Source organism: Diaporthe citri, assembly GCF_014595645.1.
Source record: "Diaporthe citri strain NFHF-8-4 chromosome Unknown scaffold_1, whole genome shotgun sequence".
NCBI classification, from domain to species: domain Eukaryota; kingdom Fungi; phylum Ascomycota; class Sordariomycetes; order Diaporthales; family Diaporthaceae; genus Diaporthe; species Diaporthe citri.
The window spans coordinates 1,136,321-1,159,397 of NW_025064846.1; the positions used below are offsets into that span (position 1 = coordinate 1,136,321).

Consider the following 23,077-nt stretch of genomic DNA (forward strand, 5'->3'; position numbering starts at 1 on the left):
TGACGCGTTGCACCAGCTACGACAGTCGTCCCGCGGTGAATCTCATGTAACTTTGATTTGAAGTTAAATAGTTGCGCTGGGCAGGGTCTAGATTAGCCTTATGAATAAAAGCCAGGCGTATTGATTCTGATCGTGGCTCTCTTCATAAATTTAGTAGCAAAGCAGAGGCTTTAGGCTACCCTCCATAGTAAATTCTCTTATGATAAAGATGAGCAGCCCACTCAGTATCCCTCCAAGGTCGCCTCCGTCCCCCTCAATGTGCTGTATTTTGTACTTGTGCAGGCCTCGTCCTCAGTCACGGTTAGGTGAACGCTTTTGCCAGCAAAATGCAAACAAGCTTTATTATTACAGACAGCAGCGGGAAAATTCAAATTCAAATTAGAACGCTGCTTATTATTATTCTGACTAAGTATTGATAATCCTCTCACATGCCAGTGAGTGGTCAATTTTGTAACGTTGCGAACTATGGTAGTATATGTTGTGATGCAGGGTGGATATGTTTCATGAAAACTTGGTAGCATTGGGAACAGATTATGCTTACAATTAAGCATGGGGTTCGTTGCATTGTCCGCAACTTAGACAGCCGAGCACACCAATGCTTGTTTCGCTACAGCCCCTACAGCCCCTACAGCCAGGCGCAACCGAATAATCATCATAATCTGTGTAAACAATAGAGCTCACAAGTCTTATCACTCAGACTGGAGACGCCAACTGCGATGTCCATTGTGGCCAACTTGGGCGGAAATCTTGGTTATCCGCGGGGCCAAGCCGCGAGGTTAATAAGCACCATGTGCTTTCCGAATGCCCAAATAGGTAGGTCGAAAGTGAATCTTGGCGAGTAACATGATTGCGATATCAGGTTCCTGGCACGGCCCCGTTCACGCGTCCTTTTGATGCTACCACGGCTCCGTTCACGCGCCCTTTGGATGCTACCCTGTTTGGCAGACGCAGGAACAAGTCCGTGGTCAACAGCATTAGCGTCGAGGCCATTCCTGATTTTGCCTTGCCGACGTCCGGCAAACACCTTCCCGGCGAACAACAAACCTCCGTCTCGAGGCCTCGAACCGAGCGAATCCCGTTGGCAGTTCAAACCATGTTCAATTCGGCCCCTGGAGCCGCACGGGTCGGCTTTCCCCATTCGCCGGATATAGCAATTCAGGCTCGGATTGCAGTGTATGTTCCCGCTCCGAAAGAGGAGCACTGCCGCTGCGGCTCGCCACGAACAGCAGGTGGTAACTCACAATGCCTGTTTTGTGCAACTATCGACAGACAAGCTTTCGGGTCAACACTAGTGGGTTGTTCTTCCAAGCTTATTGGACCTGGATGGTGACAAGTGGAGTCGCCCAAGGCCGACTTCTAGATGAGAAGTGATGCCAACGCCTTTGAATCTTCGTGGCGTGATTCCATCCAGGGTGCAAACCCCTCAAATCCCAGCGCGGTAATCGCAGTACCCCTCAGAAAGTTCCCAATGTGTAAATCAGGATTCTGAATTCACATTGGCAACAATGGCAGTACGACAGGCCGATGCAACGATGTCCCAATGATACTATGTAGCAATACTATTTTTTGGGCCCCCTGATTCTCTCCTGCAGCACATTGCAAAGTCCTGAGATATAAATTGACAATCCCTTGTCCTCTCGACAATGCCATGCTTCTAGAACCACTTCTATTCTTGAGACACAATCGGCCGTAGCGAGCCACCCTTGAAGAACTGAAGATGCTATCAATCGTTGTGTCCGCTCTTCTCCTGAGCGGCTTTGTGCTCGCTCAGGCCCAGGCACCAGACAATGGCCTCCAACCAGCCGATCCGCCCAATGTGCCTTTCGGAACTCGATATGTTGTTGAGTTCTCGGAAACCGGCTCGGCGAAGTTCCGGGCTCGTGACGGTTCCATGGTACACACGACTATTCGCTGCCCGATAATGTTTGTATACTGACGGGCTACAGGATACCGAAGGCTTCTACCAGAGCGTCGCTCAGGAAACCAATGTCACTGCCAAGCCGGCGCTGAACTTCACATCTAGCATCTTCCACGGCGCGTCGTTCGATCTCGCCAACGAGACTGCTGCGACAGACCTAGAGGAGATCAAGGCGCTTCCTGGGGTAGTCAACTTATGGCCTGTTGCAACCGTCTATGCCAGTCCCCAGATCGAGTCCACAGGAGTGGCGAACTTCAGCCAGTGGAGCCCGCACGTCCTGACCCGTGTTAACGAGGCCCATTCTCTGGGCTACGACGGGAAGGGTGTCGTCATAGCCATTGTCGACAGCGGTATCGACTATCTCCATCCCTCTCTGGGTGGCGGCTTTGGTGAGGGTTTCAAGGTTGAGTCCGGGTGGGATTTTGTTGGGGATAACTACAGCACCAGCTCGCCGGATGTCCTCTTCCCAGATGATGATCCGATTGACTGTCTTGGTCACGGTAAGTGCGCAGGACGAGACGGCTCTATAATAGTCTCGTATAGGCCTTTATTCTGCTGAGTCCGTGATCGCTGACGTTGATCACAGGAACCCACGTCGCCGGCATTGCCGCCAGTTCAAATGACAAGCTACCTGGTGTGGCCCCCAACGCCAAGTTGAGAGCCTACAAGGTCTTCGGGTGCTCGGATGGCACGACCGAAGACATCATCGCTTTGGCTTTTATTCGGGCTTTTGAGGACGGCGCTGATATTATCACTGCATCCCTCGGTTCCAGCCAAGGGTTTCCTGAAGTCCTCTCTGCCCAAATTGTCACCAGAATGTGAGAAGCCCTCCATGAAGCCTATCTCTTCAGTACTAGGTAACTTACTCTCGGCGCTTCAGTGCAAGCCAAGGGGTCTTCGCGTCTGTCGCAGCGGGAAACTCAGGCGAAAGTGGGCCATTCTCGACCAGCAGCCTTGGCAACGGGTACGGCGGTCTGGCGGTCGGCAGCGTCCAGCCGACACAGCAAGTTGCCTACTCTGTCGTAGCTAAGTCGACAAGTGGTGAGTCGAGAACAATAGTGTATCTTGATGCTGCTGGCAACGACTGGAACTTGACTGGCACTTTCCCGGCACATATACCTTTGAACGCCCCGGATGTTTGCTCCCTCGACGTACCTTGGGAAGGTGCCCTGCCGACAGACACCGTTGCCGTGCTGGTACGTTCTTTTCTATACCCAACGGCTCCTCAAACACGCTTTGAGACCAAAACTTTGTGAAGTTGCTAATACAAGATTGAATAGCCTCGTGGTCGCGCAGGGCTTTGTTCTCAAGGCAGCTGGCAGATTATGGATTCGGCGCTCATAAATAGGGCAACATGGGTGTTCTTCATCAATTGGGAGAATACGTCGTATGAGCGTCCCTCCCGGATTCTCTACACCGAGGGGCAGGCAACTGGCTTCGCCTCTATCAACTATGATGATGGCGCCTGGCTGAACAGCCAAACCCTCGCTGGTGAGAATGTGACGTTTGAATTTAAATACGACCCCGCAGCTGCCATCGGAGTTGACTACTTCACGAACATGATCAACGACTTCAGGTAAGCACATTCTTGTCCTTTTACGGATCCCCGTCTTTCATGTTGTGGAATGTTCCAGAATGCAACACTTTGGGCTCCGTAGCAGGTGGCTAACAGGTGCCAAGTTCTTGGGGACCAACATTGGATGCGAGGCAAAAGCCCGAGATATCTGCCCCTGGTGAGTTGAGACAAATCTACCACCTTTACCGACAAGGCACGCATGGGCGCAAATGTTGACAAGCGTGCTCTAGGTGGTCAAATTCTTTCCACTTGGCCAACCTCCAAAGGCAGTTGGGCAGTATTGTCTGGAACCAGCATGGCTACACCGTACATCGCCGGTGTTGCAGCCCTGTTCTTTCAGTCCGCAGGTGGACGATCCGCCCTGCGCTCCAACCCAGCTGAAGTGGCACATACTCGCCTAGTCTCAAGTGGCTCTCCTGTCCTTCACCACAACGGCAGCACAACTCTGCAAGCGTAAGTGCCTCACAATCAGCTTCCAAAGTCTTTCCTGGTGAGCGCTGAAATTCTTCTTCAGGCATGTCGGACAAGCTGGTGCTGGACTTGTTGATGCTTTGAAAGTTGTGTCATACAACTCTTCGATTTCACCTGCCACCATCAACCTCAATGACACAGACCACTTCACCGGTCAACACACCATCACCATCAGCAATAACGGTCCTGGACCGGTCACCTACTCCATTGGCCACGAATCCGGCCCTGCCAGTATGACCATGAATCCCGTCAACTGGGTGGGGCAAGATCCCATTCTCAAGACGGAATTTGGGCAGGCTACTGCGAACCTTTCCGTGTCGGAGGTCACAGTTCCTGCCGGGGGCAAAGCTAGTTTTGATGTTGTCTTTACAGCCCCTACCGACATCGATGCCTCGTTAATGCCCCTTTACGGCGGGTTCGTTCACATTGTAGGCGACAATGGTGAAGCTCTGAAAGCGACTTATCTCGGTAAGCACAATTTTGAACCAGCAAGACAGCCCGTCTTCTCAGTCTAACGTGGCTAACTCTCCTGTAGGTGTGTATGGGTCACTCTATAATGCAAAGACATGGGAACTCGAGCGCGGCGTGCCTGTGTATTTCGGTGCTGGTGGTTACGGCGACTCTTTTGAAGATGGTCGTGTCTTTGACTTGAACAAAGGGACTCCTGAGGTGTATTACAACCTTCTGTGGGCTACTCGTGAGCATAGCTTCGATGTAAGTCTTTGACATTTATTCAATGTTCTTCTTTAAGGCACGCAGGGACGCAGGGACGCAGGATCCTATCTCATGCGATGAGGCTGACATCTCCCGTGCCTACGAAATAGCTCGTCTCCGTGGACTGGAAGGAGTCCGACTGGGTCTACCCTCAGGTTGCTGGAAAGAACAACTGGTTCGGCTCGCTCCAGTTCTATGATGAGTTGAACGGTACGTATTGTCTTTCCTTCATCCCTGTGTCAGTACATTGCAGCACATGCGACTGCTTCTACACCGAGAGAGTATCTTTTAAGTGCCAATTACCACGCAAAATATATACAGGGTCAACTACGCTCTTGAACCATCCTGGACTTACCTCCACCTCACATTCCGCTGAGTCCCCTATGTCCGAGAAAGCGGTCGGCTAACATAATATCTAGAGATCTACTTTCCATACCCCTTCAAGTACTTCCCTCGGAGCTTAACCCCCTTCCAAGGCTCCGTCAGTACAAACTATAGTGATGGGACCCCGATCCTGAATGGTGAATATCGCATCCTTGGCAGAGCGCTCAAGACCTTTGGCGAACCCGAAAATCCTCAGGATTGGCAATTCGGGCTCTCTCATTGGCTCGTTGTCAACAACAACAACAACACCACCACCACCAACGGAACCATTTCTGCGCTTATGCGCTGAAGCTATTTCATCTTTTGGTGATAAAGATTCGAGATTATGTGCTCTACCATTCTAAGGTTTCCTTTATTGCCTTTGCAACTTGTACCTATTTATGAGCTCATTGTCATCTTGGCATTTGTGCATTATTTTTTAAAATGGCTTTTGACCCCTGGCTATCTCCGGTTTTCACAACAGCCGTTTTCCTTCTCCTTGTAGTATCAGTTCTCTAAGCAGTTCTTATTAAATTTAAACTGGTGTGCTGGATTATGCTCACAAAAGAAGAACGGACTCCACTACATCTATCCGATACATCACAGTCTCTGAGGTTTTCTGAAGTCAAGCATCCGTGATGTACGTAGATACAGATGGCTCGAGTGTCTATTATGTGGAATTAGAAGCGTTTAAAGAACTGCAGAGCAACTCTGTCGCTTCAGTAGGGCAAGAGCCGCCGCGAACAAATTACTTGTCGTTTGAGGCTGAAATCCATCTTGTGGCTCCCCCCACAGTTAGGATAGAGCGAGGTTGCATTTCAGAAGTAAAATACAAGTATACATTGTTATGTGCATGTGAGAACTGCTAGGTCCTCGTTCGAAGTATGTCATGAAAAGAATACAGTCAAACGGACAGGCTACCAAATTGTGTGCCTCCCGGTGATGTACAAGAAATGGCAGTTGCCTCTTGAATCCACGGTCCACTCTTACTCGTTGATTCTGTGCTGCCAGACCATTTGTTCTTCTCTGTTCACAGAATTCACCAGTCAGTGAATGTTCCCATATGCTAGAAAGAGTACGACTCAGGGAAAAGCGTGGCCTACCTGGCGCTGTACGTGCTTGCAGCCAGAATCTTCTGCATTTGCTCATTGCTTGTGAACATCACCTGTCTTGCCACAAACCAGCGAACTGTGGATTGCAGAGTCAGCGATCGGACGTCTTTGCAAAAGAGCCACATGGAGTAGGATGGCCCATGGACGATGTCCTCGAATAAGAAGCAGGAAACCTTTAAGCGGGGCTACTTACTTCCTTCGTGGCAAGGAGGGCTCGTCAAGCTACCCTCATATGACCAAAACTCGTTGAACCTCGCCACACTCGACAGGGCTTCTGACAAGGACAGTGTGACGTCCATTCTCGCTGTGTCGTTGAATCTGATGAGCGGTGAGGGGAACTGGCTCACGAAGGCGTCGTTGGTGTTGCCCGGGTCCAGCATGATAGCAAGGACGGCTTTTTCGTGACCCTCAGCGTCGACGTGCACGAGATGCAGCTCAGCTCGGGTGCGGTAGTTGTTCACCGAGTGGTCAGCCGGGGTGTGGATGTGCCAGCCGGTCAGGTAGACCGTCTCGTTATCGTAGGTCAATGAAGGGTTGTCGGTATAGACGCCCTCGGCGTGCTGCACCGTAAAGGCAGGGCCGTATCCCCAGTTCCAGAAGCTGCCCACCGTCTCGTTGGGATAGTTGAACGTAGGGATGTGGTTCAGCGAGAGGCCGTTGTTGAGGCTGAGCGCGATTGGGGACTGCTGGGTCCCAGCTTGGCAAAGTTCGTACTCTAGTAGAGGCAATTAGATGAATTCCTTGGGTTTGCGTTCTCGCTGCTCGTTGCCTATGCAGGACAAGCTTCAGGCCATGGTACGCTCCGGTACTGCCAGCACGCATTACGCGCGTATTGCCGCGTGTGATGCAAACGGGCACGGTTTTGGCCTCGTCTGCAGACATAGATCTCTGGGTTTTCTCGACGCGCTCCCATTCAATCAGGATCACTCACCGGCGCTCACACGTCCCCAGTCAAAGGATGCATCATAGCTCCAGTCGCTGGCTTCCGGACCAGTTGATGAGTTGCCTCCACTGCCTCCGTCTTGTCGCTTTGCCAATTGCGCGTGGTAATCGTGTGTCGCACAGCCGAGGGTGGCTGTGGCCAGCAACAAGGCGACTAACAGGCTGTGTTTAAGCATTCTGCCGTGAATGTTGTTGTGAGGTCTGCTGTGTGCAAAAAGACCCGGTAGGCAGAAGAGTCAGGGAAAGTTTATAGGGCAAAAGCTTGGGAGAACTACTGGAAGCCCATTCTCCTTTCTCTGAGAAGGATGCTGAGGCGATTTATACTATTATTTTCATCATCGCTTCTGGCGGCAGAATTGAGTTTCTAGGCCTTTCAAAGTTGCTCCCCTGACTATGATACCCCGTTCTGTGTCCTGGGCTAGCGATATCAGTGGGCCTCGCCCTGCCCACCTAATGCCCTGTGTAGGAATACCGAAAAATCGTGATGTAGCCGACGTTGGGACGCAGCCAGCGGGCTCGGTTGCCAAGGAACTACTGTGCTATGCATATCTTGGGCGCCCCAGCTTGGCAAACCTATAACTGGCTAGGCCAAGGTACGCGTTTGTTTGCGCCTGGTGAAACAGAGGCGAAGATAGAGTTTACTGAATCCAAGTGGCATGACTATGACGACTTTTCGGAAACGAAAACTCAGCCTAGAACAATTTGTAAAATACGAGCTTGTCAGTGGGATGGTGTGGTTGTACGGCGCTGACCTTGGCGCCTGCCTTTTCCTAAGCTTGGGAAAGTCTTGTTGCTTTCTTGGCCTGATAGTCTGGATGATTGTCTGGCGGCCGGCCGCCGTGCGACTCCATAATCCAGGCGCATGCTTACGGCGGCACCGAACACGGTCTAGACGCTCGAGTGTAAAAGTCTGACCGAGAGGGGAGGCAAGGTGAGGAAGGGAGCGTTGGCACTGAGCGGGATCATTCCTGATTCGTGTAGATCGCAGTAGGTCTAAGTCTAGCGCAATGGAACACCGTAATTCTTTGCACAGCCACTTCTCTTCACTGTTCAACGCTCAGTGCCCGCCACTAACGGTGGTGATCCGTGACTCGATATGCATCTCAACTGCAATACTGTGCTCATCACTCGGAGGTCCGGTCAATCCAGCAGTGCCGCCACGGCGGGAATCCTGCGGCCAGGTCACGGTGGCTGCACGGGTCGGGGCTAACACAATTCCGCAAGACGCCGGAGTAGCTTGGACAGTCGGCGTTCAGAAACGGCCGCGCTTCCTACATGTACTACAGCAGTATGAGCCATCTCTCCTATGCCCAGGTATACAATAGCAAGTTCAGGATGTTGAGTCGGAGGGAAATTTCCAAATCTGTCATCGATCCAAGCATACTAGTACATTGATAACTAAAGCGATCATGTCTTTTCTCTCAGAAGTCAAGGGGGAAATGTTCAACGTGTGGGTTGTACAAAAGATTGAGAGGTGATAAGCAACCTATATTAAGTGTCTCTGTACTTTGGCAGCTTAAATGGATGCACCTGCAATTTCAGCTCAATTAATTGGCAACAATCTGCCCTTGGCTCAAGCAAGCAATAGGCATGAAACCGCAGGCTTGGTGCGGTTAACCGCTCCACAGTCTTGTCACCTCGCCATCTTCACCTTTTCTCAGCAAGCGCTCTTTGGCTGTTCACTCGTCAATTCCAAGGCTCTCCTGGGATTTTCTGGCTCTATGCTCACAATAGGGGTCTCGTATGAATCGGACTATTTTTGGGAACTGATTAACAATTATCCAATTACTTCCGGTACTAGCAACCAAATGCTTCTGACACAGTCAACGGATTTTCCGGATCAACATTCACCTCGATACTGCAGTGAATGACAGCATGTCCTCTCTGAAAGGTCCACATCAGTCAAAGAAACTTTCCTCCGGAACAATAGTTCTTCAATTTTTACGCTCTGAAATCAACATCGAGCCCAGATCCTGGACTCCGAGCGCGTGGTTATCCTGGAGGCCCCGCACAGTAGTTGAGAAAGTCTGGGCGCCGATGCTTGTCCAAAGTGGGGTCCACCACTTACACCAGCCTTCCTCGGCTGATTTGTGGGATTGAGCCATGCACATGACTGGGTCCAGTCTGCTGGAACATCGTATTTGGCAACCTCTTGGCGATCTTATTGTGGTAGATGATATTGGAACGGCAGATTCAACCTCGCATTCTGCCTTGCTCCCTAAGACAAATTCTCGGGATCATCAATGGAAAGTCACCTGTCCAGATCATAGCCCTCCTGCTTATAAAATTGAGACGGAACTCGCGGAAATCTTTTTGAATGTGTTCGACGCGTAAGCTGTGAGGCAAAAAGGATCACAGATGCACCCGGCCATGCCGGGCAGCAGGACGAGACTTTCTGTGCTGAGTCCAGATTCGATCCAGCGTGAGAACTGAAATTTGTGGTCTGCTCCTTGGCATTCGCAGCACTATACGTGTGACCACCACCCACCAAGCCTAGCAAAGTGGTCTCGTCCTGTCACTTGCTTTCGATCGAGCAGTATCTCACTTCAGCTGCTGTCTTGCTTCCTTCTAACCTTGATTGTTGCTTTAGTAGGCGGGAGATGGTTGGTAGCGAGCTAGATGTTTCCGGGCCGCCCATGGTGTATTACGAAGTCGTAGTTCGTGAGTATGTATCCCAGCATGATCTTCAGTTGACAGGAAGCAAAGAATCGCTCAGGAAAGGCGTACCTTTCCCCTCAAAGAGAGATATTCCGGGCTGGCTGTCACCCATGAATCACTTGCTCGCTGGACATGGTCGTCGTCCGAGTCTAGACTTTTGTCGGTGAATCGGAAGGGGCGAAATTCCTGTGCATCAGGTCCGGAGATATCGGTGTCGATATGATTCTCGAAGGCAGGGATCCCGACTTGATACCCCTTAGGGATAAACACTCCGGAGAGTGGAGTAACGCCATTCTTGGCGTTGACAATCCTCAACGGCCCGATTGTGAGGACCGAGTTCAACCGTTGGCTTTCATGAAAGACGCTATCCAGCTTGTGCATCTGGGCAAGAGCTCGTTTATCTCGTTGGCCGCCGTGTTCGGCTAGCACGCTGCAAATCCCCTCGCTGGGCTCTTCAATCTACTCGGGCTTGCCCGGCCCGACAAGGTCTAATATGATATGAGTGATAGCGGAGGCAGACGTATGGACAGATGCAGCGTTGACCAGAAGAAGGCGCGCCGCAAGTGTCTTGTAGTCCCACATTTCAGGATCGCCAGTTTCTTTCGCCTGCTCGATCGACCACTGTAAGAAGTCATTGGGCGGTTGCGGCCGCTGGCTATGAGGATGCCATTCGTGGTCTTCGTACTCCTTCAGTCGTCCCTCAATTTCCGGCCAAAACTACCCGAAACCAAGATTTCTCGTGTTTTCGGTTGGACCTGGTAATCAGAGGTGCCACGAGGCGGTGTAGCGCACGCGGGAACAATGTCAGGACCTGGGCGGAACAGGGATTGCCTGCGCGTAAGCGACGCCTGCTTCCAGCAAAGATCTGTCCCGACACGAGGGGAGACGGGTGAAGACGCGACTTGTCACCTGCCCGACGTCCACCCGCAGAGTATCGTAGACGCAAAATTCTTGGGATTTGGTTGTGTCTGTGCCCCATGCGGTTGCGATAGACGCTTCGATCTCGTCTAGAAGTGCCGGGACGAGGTGTCCAACCTGCCGAGTAAGCCTAGTTTGGACAAGCTGAACATGGGCTTGATTTTTGACCTGATAGACCCTGCCTTACTCAAGCTAAAAATATAATTCCGTTTTTTTATGCACATTGAGCACGGCTCAGGGCTTCCGGCTAATCGATCAGCCATCTAGACTCCGCCGCCGGTAACAGGATCATTTTCCCAGGTCCCAAAATAGGCACTCGCATCGCTTGGCTCATATGTTGTTCCTTATGCAGTACAAGAGCCGACTTGAGATCAAATGTGTTCCCCCATACTGCGCGAAGGTATGGGAATAATTCACCCTACCGGCCATTCAGAATAGGTATGTCAGGAACATCTGATCTTCTCAACGCCAAATGATACAAGAAATATACAAGTAGTAGAGTGACTGGAGCCAGCACAAGCGGCTCGAGCCTTGCTTCAGACCCCATTGTCGTTCGGTGATCCGGAGGCATCAGCAGCATTGAGATTGTCTTCTTTTCGTCCGCCCAGTATCCCACGAACCCACCGGGGGGACGCTCCAGGTCGTCAAGACAACGTGACTAGCCCTCAGAACTATGCTTTTCGACAATTGGAGGGCTTTCAGTGGTTTTGCAAGCGGCACAACGGTAAGAGTAAAATTATTCAAGTGGTGCATTTTAGTGGCCGCAATCTTGGCCTGCCTAGGGAGCTACACACTTGATGCTCGATACCTGGGTATGCAGGTGGGAGAGACGCCTTGTTTCTCAAAATTAAGTGGCTCTGATAAGAATTGTAATCTTCATAAGGTGCAGACCACCCAATACATGTGTCGTCGTCGGGTTGACTACTGCGCTGTACTGGGCTGTTCCCCGATCGGCGTAAAATGACCGAGTGCCGCCTAATTTAGTCACGTGACAAATCCGCTGCACATTTTGGTCTCGCTATTGAAGGGCGGTGCTCAAAGCACGTACCGCTAGTGCTGACCGGCCCCCACTAGCTGGTTACTATTGTCCTGAGGCTCGCTCGCAGTGGCTGTGCTACGAGAACAACCGACTCGCGTCTATGTTGCAGAGCCCATAGGTGGGTCCGTAGGGCTGTCCCAACACTGCTGCCTAATACCTAGGGTACGTACTTGAAGTACAGCCCCCCTGCAGGTAGCACTTTCTGCGTAGCCAATAAGACGGCCCCTGAAACCCCTCGTCCTGAGCCTGCCATTGGATGTCACAGCCGGTCGGTCAGTCGGAGGAATTGAGGTGCAGAGGTCGGCGAGACACGTAGTTGGGCGAATCCGATGGCCTACGACATGGGCAGCAGGGAGGCCGTGTGGGTGTGGGAGGGCGCACACTAACACACCGTTAATGTGCATGCGATACGGCAATTTTAATCAAGTTAGGAACTAGTTGAATACAATACCTGTGCAATACAAAATTAAGCTATTGACTGAAGGCAGTTGGCTCTATACTTGAGATACTTTTCCAGAGTTACAATGCATCAAAAATATCAGTCTCTATCTCAAAGCGAAGCGGAGTTAAATCAACAGCACTCTAAATATGCAGTCCGGGCGCCCGAGAATCGTGAAGAAAACAAAGTCACCGTATTACAGTATGTCTGTTCAGAAACATGAATTATTTTCTCTGAGAGAAGGGGGCTGTCTGGGTCTATTCATGTCCGGACCTTCCGGCCCGAAGCGAAGTGTGTGCGGTGCTGGTTGCCACATCCGCCGTTTCAGCAGGGCATCAGGAGGGAGGTGGGCTGTCCGCATAACTAGTCACCGCAATCGGCTCAGGTGAACTGCAGACTGGAATTTCAACAGGACTCAATAGCTTATTGATCTATGTTCTTGAAGTCGTCTGATGCCATATACTTCGTGATGTAGTCTCTCAAGGCCATGAATCTTGTCTTGGCCGGTGATCGGTCATTTCTTGAACCGTGCAGGCCTCCACGGTGTGCAAGTTCGACTTTTCTGAGCTGTCTACTTTCGACGGCCTATGATTGCTTGTCAACAAACTTATCGATCTGACATGGGCGAGAAATCTCCTAGAACTCACTTCCTCGACCGTGTTTTGACAGATGTATCGTGTGATGTGCACTTTGTTGGTTTGTCCATGCCGAAATAGACGTCCTATGGCTTGGCTCTCCACCGTCGGATTCCACTGCGGCTCGAAGATGTGGATACGAGTAGCAATGCACAAATTGTTCAGCCTATAGGCAAGTTTAGATGAATTCCTGTGCGTCCGTGACGGATCAGTGCTAAACTCACCCAGTTGATCCCGTGCCAAATGTTACCAAGAGTACTCTGGTGTCTTCATCGTTTCGGAAGGTCTGTAGAGCTTTCTTGCGTTGGGACTGGGATAGAGATCCATCTACGCGAGCATATCGAATACTCTCCTTGTTGAAGGCGTCTGAGACAGAATCGAGTGTTTTCTTCCAAAACGAGAATATCAAGCTGGGTTGGCCGCCTGGATGTCAGCATTCTCAAGCATTAAATTGGTGAAAAAACTCTATGAATATAGAAAACGAACCATTTCTCATTAGTTGGCTCTTTTCGGACTCTGTCCATTAAAGCAGCTATTTTGGAAGACGGTCTGTCTGTGTGCGGTGCGAATATTACCTCCGCAGCTAAGGTCTCGGGAGGCTGGTCCGATCCCGCCCCATCGCAAACTGGACAATGGGCAAGCTTGGAGGTCTCTTCAGAGAATCTGGGAAGACAATCAGCGCACACTAGTTTGCTGCAGTGCGTCGCAATTGGAGCTGTGTTGGAGGCTTCAGCGTCCATTGATAGTATTTCACACCGACAGTATGAGCAGGAGGCGCCCTCATTTTGCTGGAGCAGACTCAACGTTTTGTCGTTTGGGCTGAGTGAACATTCTTCAGGTTGAAGAGTTGTCGCGCCGCCGTTGCAGAACAGGCGAAGACGTAGTAGACTTTCAAGTACTCCATAGGCATCGGTCTGATCCTTGCCTCGATACAATGTTTTTTCAATAGCCTGATGACACCTTTTAACGAGACCATTATATTGAATCCTTTCTGCTGGACTCAAAACAGGTCGGCATTGTTCAAAATCGATTCCAGGAAGCGCCAGTAATGAGTTTGGTCGTCGAATGCAGACCACGGACAGGAGATCTCGTAGGTTTTCGAAGTTTGAACCGACAAGTTGTCCGGCAACTTTAATACCGCCAACGATATGTCTTCGAAATTTGTGAGGGTCTTCGAGACTCGGCAGCCGAATGAACCGGATGAGAGCTCCGAGGTCTTCCAAGGAATTTTGGATCGGTGTGCCAGTCATGCACCAATGACTTCGGGCTGAAAGCTGATGGATTGCATGGAACTGCTTGGTCGACCAATTTCTGATTACATGAGCTTCTCACTTCGGTAAGCAAGTGCCTTTGTACAATGATCGGTTCTCAGGTGGATTCACCTTCATCGAGCACTATCCGATACCAATGTATCTGGTTTAGCAACCCGCGGTTTCGAGCCAAATCGGCCGCCACAGTCCCGTAAGTGGACAACACAATATCGTATGAACCGATGGACTTGAGATCAAGCTGCCTCATCATACCGTGGTATTTGTGCCAGCGAAGCGTCCCTGGCCTAACGTGTCTAGCACCGTGATTAGTACTAATATTACGACAGCATCTTTGGTGGTTAGATATACTTCGTTATCTCCTCAAGCCAATTATCAAGCAAAACTGGGAGGGCGGGGAGGTTAGCAGTATTCATTGAAGAATCAGACATTCCACTTACGAGCTGAGGGGACTATCACCAGTGTCGCTGGTGTCGGCGTCATTTGGGCTCTTCTTTTGGCATCCCCTGAGTTCACATAGCTCTTCGCGGAAGCCAGCGTAGTGGCTATAGTTGCTATCATACTCAGGGTCTTACCCAAGCCCATATCATCTGCGAGAATTCCTCCTGGCACATCTGCTGGAGTTGGACTGGGGACACCAGTGATTTTGTGACGAAACCTGCAAATCAATTGAATCAGATCTAGTTTGTCTGTGGTCTAGGATTGAGTAACAGGCTGCGACTTTTAACTCACATAACAAGACCCTCATCTGTGCGATCTTCCGTCCAAAGTCTTCGATGCTTGGCTGCATTTCCACAGTCTCTGTTGATAATGAAGTCTACAACTTCTCGTTGGTGTCTGTGAAAGCAACGTCAGCTATAACGCACGCACGGATACCCAACCTTGAAATATTTCACAGGAGCAAAGTACATACTCCATTAAAGTCGTGTGGATGCTTTGATCTATTTCAACCCGGGCCATCTCTTCCGGCAAAGAAGAGTTGTCGAATATACTCCACAGCTGACCATCCAGGTCGTCGTATACTGGAAGCTGATCTTCGTCAAGAGAGTCAACAGTTGACACTCCTCCTCCATCGCAATCGTGATCTTCGAATCTATCGTCGATTTTGTCGTCTATTGCCAGGTATTGCGGGTTGCTGTACGCTATGCGTTCCGGTAGTTGGTAAGGCCGTTGAAGAAAAAGTCGACGTTCTGACAATTGCTGACCCACAGCCTCGGAAATAGACCCAGGGCCCATGATATTGACCGTCACATCGAACTGTACTTTCTTGTCCCCTCAAGTATGAATCTATGGTGTCGTCCATTTTCGAGGTCTCCATGGATGCTTCATAGGCAAGCTGGTCTCCAGAGGGTAGCGATGCGAGATTGGAAGCTGTCCTGTGATTGATCACTCCCAGCATGACATTATTACTTGAATGGATTGTCCAAGTATCAGAATCTCGGGAAATGCGAAGAGTCTCTGCTTGCTCCCGGATCTGTCTTAACACATTTGCCACCTGGCCGCCTCGGCCTGTTGTGAATTGGCATCTTATGTCGCATAACTGCAGAATTTGAGACGCGTTTCATCTATGCGTAGGGAAGCATATGGCTTACCATCCCGAAGCACACTACTTCGTCACTAGAAGTTTTGCTTTCAACCCTCTCATGGCTGACTTGCTGTGGCATGAGACACCCCTTATCTGATGGTTTGTTATAATGAGAAAAGAGTTTCTTGTGAGATCCAACCCACAAGCACGGCAATACCGGAGCAGCTAACCAGAAAATGTGTGTTTGAACGACGGAGAACAGTCAACGAACTTGGTCATCCCATCGCTCAAAGATTGATGTGCCTGGTTCTGCGTACAGACTCGGGTGTTTTGGAGGAGGGCCGCTGTCAGCATCGTCAAGGCTTATCATATTCGAAAGAAGGGGTTGCTATTGGTTGTTTCAACCATGAATTAACGAAAAAAACCAAGACGACATGACATGGTGAACATCAAAAATGTCTGTCGATCGGAAAGGCTCAGGATGCAGGAGGCGCTAATGCAGTCAGGGGTTCTTCTGCATCGCTGCAATGGCTGTGCAGAGGCGCACGCGTCGCACAAAAGGCACTAGTTACGCAGAGTTAGGGAGTAATCTCGCGAAGTGCTCCACTGAGGATGCCGGAACTCAGGCCTTGGTTTAAGACAGGCAGACAGGCTGGCCAGGAACGCCGGTCACATATAACGACTTTTTACACATCTCAGCTCCGATGGACACTGCCACATGAAGCCCTGTTGCGTCTCATTCTCTGGGATCCTGCCTTTTTCGCGAACACGCAAAACTCCAAGGTTCTTGGGCGCTCTTTGCCCTGACAGCCCTTGCCAGTGCCTTTGCCAATACTTCCTACTGAGTTTACAAACTTACAACGAATATGAGCAATTCCTCAGGAAAATCACAGTGCGAATTCGAGATTGCGCTCGAAGAATTCAAGAAAAATGCACAACTCGGCGCAGACGAGGTCAAAGAATTCCGCTTCGCAGACCTGAACAGCTTGCGATCTACCATCAAGCGAATACAAACTGAACAAGAAGCGAAGCGAAGAATGCGGAACATGAAGAGGCTGGAGCCTTTTCTTCAAACAATGGAGCAATATGGTCACACCGTTGACGTCTTCGTGAATACATCTGAAGTACTAGCATTCGTCTGGGTAAGCGTTCGCTGGACTGGAAAGGACCTGCGGATTGACTAGTGCTAAGATGCATGCAGGGACCTATGAAATTCCTTTTGCGTGTAAGTCAATGCGCAAATGGGGAAAGTGAGCAAATGTAAGTGCTAAGATGAATGCGCAGGTGGCCTCAAATTATGGTGATGCTCTAGACCGTCTTCTTGAGGCATACCAGACCATCTGGGGAGAACTACCCCTCCTCAGCTCTTTCCAAGATCTGACTTCCGATCGGCCCTACACAAAGACGATCCTTAGCTGGATTTATCATGATATTCTAGACTTCCACCGGGAGGCCATGAAATATTTCCGGGGAAAAGGTAAGATTCTCTCACACACACCGACAAGTCGTAGTGGGCTTGTTGCCACCATATTTAACCGTTCACAGTCTGGCAACAGGTGTTCCACGCAGCATGGAGAGGTTTTACACCAAAGATAGACTTGGTGAAAACCAAAATGCAAAGGAACTATAATTTGCTTAAGACCGAGGCGACTCTGGCTCAGCTGGAGGAAGTCAGACGGATTCACCGCATCGCCGTGGATGAGTTCAATAATCAACGGCAGGCAGAGCTTGACAGACGACGAAATTACGTGACACAGTGGCTCTGTGCCCCTAACACACAAGGATTCCAGGAAGAGATCGCAGAAGCCAGAATTTGTCCTGACGCAGGTTCATGGCTCATGAAGGATCATAGATTCACGAATTGGGCGGATCCTGATTTCTGTAACAATCCGCTATTATGGATAACGGGGAAACCTGGTGCAGGTAAGCGGTGCTACGAATGGATCAGGCGTATTGATTCTAAGCTTCCCTAGGCAAATCAGTACTTACCTCTCGTATCGTGGACGAGGTTCGAATGTCGCAAACACCATCCCAGAGCTCCTCAAAACGAGACACGTCGATCGCCTTCTTCTACTGCAAACACAAAGACACCAGTCGAAACAGCTTTCTCGCCGTCGCAAAAGGACTTCTAACTCAATTGCTTGATCAAAACAAGCACCTGATCCAATACTTCTACGAAAAGTCCTCAAACTGTGGTGAAACCTCGTTACACACTAGGGTGCTCGCCGGAGAGTTATTGCACGTTGCCCTGAGCTGTTCTAAAAGAACGTATATTGCCCTCGATGGCCTTGATGAGTGCGATACAAAAGAAAGCAGATATATTGTCGAGTTCTTTAGGAATACTGTTGAGGCACTTCCTATCGCGGATATGGACTCAATCCGTTGCCTCTTTGTCAGCCAAGATGATAGAGAGGCCAGGAAGGACCTATCCAATATCCCGTCAATAAACATCTGTCCTTCAGATACCAAACATGACATCCACTCTTTTGTCATGAGCTGGAAAGACAAGGTCGAGAGGAAGTTTGGAGACCTGCAAGGGGTTAAATACGATATTGCAAAGATTGTCACGGCCAAAGCCCAAGGTAATTCCAAAATCCTGCACTTGCCCTACCCATACCGTCATCACTGACCATCTGCTAGGCATGTTCCTATTTGCCAAACTCGTGATGGAGAATTTGTATGAGCAAACTTCAGTGGCAAATGTCATTTCAGAGTTGGCAAACTTTCCGACCGGACTCGATCAAGCGTATGTCTACTTCTGACCTTCCTCATCAGGCTGAAAGTTGCTATGCTAATGTCTGAATACAGATACACTCGCATTGTAGAGCGTGTCCTCAACCAGAAAACGTCAACTAGAAAACGTGATACTCAGCGCCTGCTTCAATGGTTGGTCTGCACAAAACGACCCTTGAAGTGGTACGAATTCCAGGCGACAACCTGCGTAGATTTAAATGGAGAATATTATGATCCAAAAGTCTTCTCACAGAGGATGTGGCGCGAGGATCCCAAGGACCTCTGTGGTTCCTTGATTGAACATCACAGAGACGGAACGGTGGATTTTGTGCACCCAACTGCCAGAGAGTAAGACATGAGCTGGGAAGGCAGTGTTGAGAACTGGCTAACGATCCGCGAAGTTATCTCATCAGAACGAAAGAGGTCATACCCAGCGAATCTCATTTTCAGATCACCCGCCTTACACTGGGATACCTTAATCTGCCTCCCGCCGACCTCAATGCTGATGCAGAAATGACACGCCAGGCCCTCATGACTGGGTTCTTTGCCTATTTAGAATACGCAATGGCTTGCTGGTCGCTTCACCTGCAGGAGTACTCACTGTCCCAGCCAGAGGACAAGAATTTAGAGGACCTTAGTGAAGAGCTGGAGGTCTTTCTTGAAATACACTACCAACAACAGGTGCCGGACTTGGCTGTGCCTAATTCAATCAAGGAAGAGCTCTCGATTTTCGATCGTTTTGGTTTCCACAGCGAGCTTTCCCAAGCTGTGACTTGGGCACGCAAACAACTCGGGGCCCATGGCAAACCACCAGAGGCTGAGCACGCACTGGATCTTTTGACGTTGGTCCAGAGGGTGAGAGCCGTGCTCGAGAATACAGGAAAGTCCCAGCTCACTGGCGAGCAAAGGTCTTCTTTAAGGGCCCTTTATGGAACGAATTGGTACAAGTGCTCTCGAGTAAATTGCTTCTATTATCACCACGGCTTTCGGAATGAGGCCCAAAGACAACAACACATCAACCGCCACGAGAAACCGTTCTTTTGCGACATTACCGATTGCGATTTCTCGTCACTGGGATTTTCTAGCAAAGACGCGAGGAACACTCACATGTTGGAAGTTCATGGATTCGACGCGGACGGAGACGTCGAGTTCCCAGAGCCACCACGGAAGATGCAAAAGATCAAAGCTGGTTCCAGCCAACACCAGTGCGATGTGTGCTCCAAGACATTTACGCGGAGTCACAACCTGAAAGCACACCTGCGCAGCCACGCCAACGAGAAACCGTTCTCTTGCACAACCTGCGGCGCGTCTTTCGCACGACAGTATGACAGAACAAGGCATGAAGCAATACACGTCGGAGAGAAGAAATTCGTCTGCTTTGGGACCTTGAAGTCTGGGGAAACATGGGGCTGCAAACTGACATTTGCCCGGCAAGACAAGTTGGCCGACCATTTCAAAAGCAAGACAGGAATGCAGTGTCAGCGGCCTGCGCTCATGGAAGAGCGACAAGAAGCACAGGGAAGCAGCTCGAGAGCTGACTCTGAGGGTGCCCTGACAACATCGGGTAGCACAGGCAACGACCATGTGAGGGACAGCGTTTTGTTTCTGCAGCACTCATCTTACGTCCACAACCCAGACCTGCCCACCTTATAAATGATAGCCATCTGAATATATATACATTCTTCAGTTTGCAGGTTTTCTCAGTCGAATATAATCACGGAGCAATCCTCTCTTTTCTAGTTACATCACATCCAGATATGACTTACAGCCCTTTAAACAGCTTGTTTAATCGTGCTGCCCGTATAGCCTGTACCAGACGGAGCAAACGGAGTACACAAGGCAGACAAAGCAATAGCATGAGCACAGTATCGCTGAGGACGCCCGATGACAGCCGGGCCCCCCTGCCAAATGGTGCCGTCAGAGTGGGCAAGATTATCACGTGGGTCAGCAGAAGGGCAGCAGAGGCGTGGGTAGGCGTGGGTGTGAGCAGTGAGCAGGGCCTACCAGTCCAAGAATAAGACGAAAGCGGAATCCTGTTGACCTCACTCGTTGCTGATTGCCAGCCAGATGTCACTGTGGAAAAAAGCAACACGACCCTTGGTCAGGCTGTCGCACCACGCTCAGATTTTGCTGCCGTGTGGTCAACAGTCTGACCGACCCAAAGGCAGCGATATTTGTGTGTGGCAGGAAAGATTGGGTCTGGCAAATATACGATTGTTTATATTTAAAGTAGGCATATTGCTAGGTTCTAAGTGCAGGAAGGGCAGAGGGCACCCTTCTTAAAGATGTACCTATTCACGTGACCCCCCTTTCACTGACATGTTGTGCAACCACAGGCCCCAGCCAATCCGGCTGAGACATGCGCCAAAGTGGGGTCTATCTTGGGGGTCAAGGTATACGGCAGAACGGCGGGGCGACTTGCTAGGCTTTCGAGCAGAGCCGCGTTTTATGAAAAGCTGTGTTTCGGAACAAAACCCGATCGGGAAAACAAGCTGACTTGTTAGCACGCAACGACTCACCCCTAGTCGGCTGCCTTCTTTTCTCCGTAGTCTCGGCGACCGATACGGCCCATGAGGCTCACCTGAACGCCTTATTTCCACTTCACCCAAGCAACGCCGCTCACGAAACGGAAGGACCCCAGCACCGCCCTTCAAGAGCGAGACCAAAATGTGCAGCGGATTTGTCACGTGATAAGCCGGCGCTCAAGCATTTTACGCCCCTTTGCTGCCCGTCTGTCGAGGTCGCCCTATCTGAAGTTGGTGTTAAGTGGAATTGAAGCTGGACCCTATTGGATGCTGAAAATTTTCGGCGATACTGAGCAGGACCATGCGAGAGTTTTGCTGTAGATAAGGCGTACTTGAAATATGTTCAATGATACTGCGCTGCGCGCAGGTTCAGAGGACATGAGTCGCGTAGTCTATGGAATGTGTACTTAGGTAAGCAATCAAGTAGCGGCCATCAAAGAGGGGCCTTCTGAGGTCGGGTCAGCGCGGGTCATCGCAAGATGCTGACTTTCTTCGACGTCAACTGATACAATCTCCCTGCCAGGGCATCCAAGAAGCATGGCGCAACAGACACAGCCGAGCGGACACGCTCATGAAGACGCGTGGGATGTCGACTGGCTCCGGGTTGACTCGATTCATGAATTGTACTATGAGCAATATGGCAAGAAAGACGGCAAGCCAGGTATATATGATGCACCTCCCCGTTGTCTCTCCAGACCAGAATAGCTGAGAGTGGCTGCTCTTTCGTTGCGTGTCAGCGATATATCTTCACGGTGGACCAGGAGGCCACATATCAAAGAGCAATACAGCCTTCTTCGACCCGGACCGATACCGCGTCGTGTTGCTGGACCAGCGAGGATGTGGAAAGTCACGGCCCAACGCCGAGACCCGCGAGAACACCACGTGGCACCTGGTGGAAGATATCGAGAAGCTAAGGCGTCACCTCAAAATCGAGAAGTGGCACGTGGTGTTTGGGGGTTCATGGGGCTCAACCCTGGCCCTTGCATATGCCCAGACTCACCCTGGGTCTGTCGGCTCACTCGTCCTCAGAGGCATCTTTGCTGTCCGCCAGCTCGAGCTCAAATGGACCCTTGTCCAGGGCGCCAACATATTGTGGCCCGACGCATTTGAGGAATTCATAAACTTCCTTCCAGAAGATGAGAGAAAGGATCATGTCCAGTCCTACCTGAAACGGCTGCTGTCAGACGACCCAGAGATCAGCCTTCCGGCGGCGAGGGCTTGGAACAAGTGGGAGCTTTCTATCGGCACCCTCTATCCAAGCGCTGAAGCACTCGAGCAGCTCGACGATGAGTCTTACCTGCTTGCTCATGCCAGGACAGAGGTCCATTACTTCACGAACGGCGCGTGGTTGGAGGAGGGTCAGCTGTTAAAGAAGGAGAACGTTGACAAGATCCGCCATATCCCTAGTAAGTTCCGGCTCCATTAAAGCCATTCTCAACGCGAGATGCTGATCAGCTGGTAAAAGCTACATTGGTACAAGGCCGCTACGACGTGGTAAGTAATGACTCGAGACAACCTCCTCGGATCACGTGGCAAAACAACATGGACTCAAACGAGACGGTTCCATCCGGTATCATGAACTGTGACCGCTGGTTCATGACAAAGCGCCCTCTCTCTCGTCTTTACGAGTTAAAGAGCTTGAATAACTGACTTGAGATCACTAGGTTTGTCCACCTATAACGGCTTGGGAATTACACAAGGCCTTCCCTGAATCCAAGCTTCATTGGATTGATGATGCTGGTCATAGTGTACTGGTCAGTCGTGTGCCCATCTCTTGACCAAGTTCGAGCCACTCATTCGATTTAGGAACCCGGAATAAAGCAGAGACTCATACAGACATGCGACGAGTACGCTAAGCTGTAATGATATACGAGTGGAATATTCAAATGTTGTCAGAGCTGCCTTCATTGAGTGCGCGTTTATGTCTCGGGATCTGTACATATGTCATGAGATAGATCATTACCTATGAGCTTTAATACCAGCACAAGCAAATATTGACATTGACCAAATCGGAGTCAGGGCCACGATTGTATCACGCAGGGGGGCTCGGTTGCACTTTTCTTGCACTATAAGATATAGTAAAGAGACGGGGCTGTTTATCGGCACGATTATAGGCCGGCGCACATGGATTATGCTACATGAAAAGTAAATACCAGGGCCAGTTTACGAGAAGCCCCTCCCCCATGGTCAGCCAGAATGGCCCATTGCGGGTCCAATATAGCACGAAGCGTGATATCCATT

The 23,077-nt window shown here is 50.4% G+C and overlaps 5 protein-coding genes across 5 annotated transcripts; 3 read left to right on the forward strand and 2 right to left on the reverse strand.

Moving 5' to 3' along the window:
- Positions 1 to 1,717: 1,717 nt before the first annotated feature.
- INS49_000318 (uncharacterized protein) lies at positions 1,718 to 5,352 on the forward strand (the record flags this gene model as incomplete). The annotated part of the gene is made up of 11 exons (XM_043161156.1): positions 1,718 to 1,894; positions 1,947 to 2,418; positions 2,505 to 2,736; positions 2,799 to 3,114; positions 3,199 to 3,494; positions 3,626 to 3,651; positions 3,896 to 3,947; positions 4,009 to 4,433; positions 4,501 to 4,679; positions 4,790 to 4,889; positions 5,099 to 5,352. 11 exons carry the CDS (start codon positions 1,718 to 1,720, stop codon positions 5,350 to 5,352), a joined length of 2,529 nt encoding a protein of 842 aa, XP_043029662.1.
- Positions 5,353 to 6,028: 676 nt separating this feature from the next.
- Positions 6,029 to 7,272, reverse strand: INS49_000319 (uncharacterized protein; the record flags this gene model as incomplete). The annotated part of the gene is made up of 4 exons (XM_043161157.1): positions 6,029 to 6,068; positions 6,146 to 6,230; positions 6,348 to 6,869; positions 7,086 to 7,272. 4 exons carry the CDS (start codon positions 7,270 to 7,272, stop codon positions 6,029 to 6,031), a joined length of 834 nt encoding a protein of 277 aa, XP_043029663.1.
- A 5,301-nt stretch (positions 7,273 to 12,573) lies between these two features.
- Positions 12,574 to 15,289, reverse strand: INS49_000320 (uncharacterized protein; the record flags this gene model as incomplete). The annotated part of the gene is made up of 9 exons (XM_043161158.1): positions 12,574 to 12,735; positions 12,798 to 12,951; positions 13,010 to 13,208; positions 14,168 to 14,349; positions 14,405 to 14,438; positions 14,494 to 14,711; positions 14,786 to 14,890; positions 14,967 to 15,195; positions 15,259 to 15,289. The coding sequence occupies 9 exons, from the start codon at positions 15,287 to 15,289 to the stop codon at positions 12,574 to 12,576; spliced, it is 1,314 nt and encodes a 437-aa protein (XP_043029664.1).
- Positions 15,290 to 16,444: 1,155 nt separating this feature from the next.
- Positions 16,445 to 19,964, forward strand: INS49_000321 (uncharacterized protein; the record flags this gene model as incomplete). Its single annotated transcript, XM_043161159.1, has 8 exons — positions 16,445 to 16,720; positions 16,780 to 16,803; positions 16,863 to 17,055; positions 17,124 to 17,501; positions 17,552 to 18,160; positions 18,219 to 18,324; positions 18,387 to 18,659; positions 18,713 to 19,964. The coding sequence occupies 8 exons, from the start codon at positions 16,445 to 16,447 to the stop codon at positions 19,962 to 19,964; spliced, it is 3,111 nt and encodes a 1,036-aa protein (XP_043029665.1).
- Positions 19,965 to 21,373: 1,409 nt separating this feature from the next.
- INS49_000322 (uncharacterized protein) lies at positions 21,374 to 22,699 on the forward strand (the record flags this gene model as incomplete). Its single annotated transcript, XM_043161160.1, has 5 exons — positions 21,374 to 21,497; positions 21,625 to 22,242; positions 22,302 to 22,330; positions 22,501 to 22,590; positions 22,643 to 22,699. The coding sequence occupies 5 exons, from the start codon at positions 21,374 to 21,376 to the stop codon at positions 22,697 to 22,699; spliced, it is 918 nt and encodes a 305-aa protein (XP_043029666.1).
- Between the last annotated feature and the right edge of the window lie 378 nt (positions 22,700 to 23,077).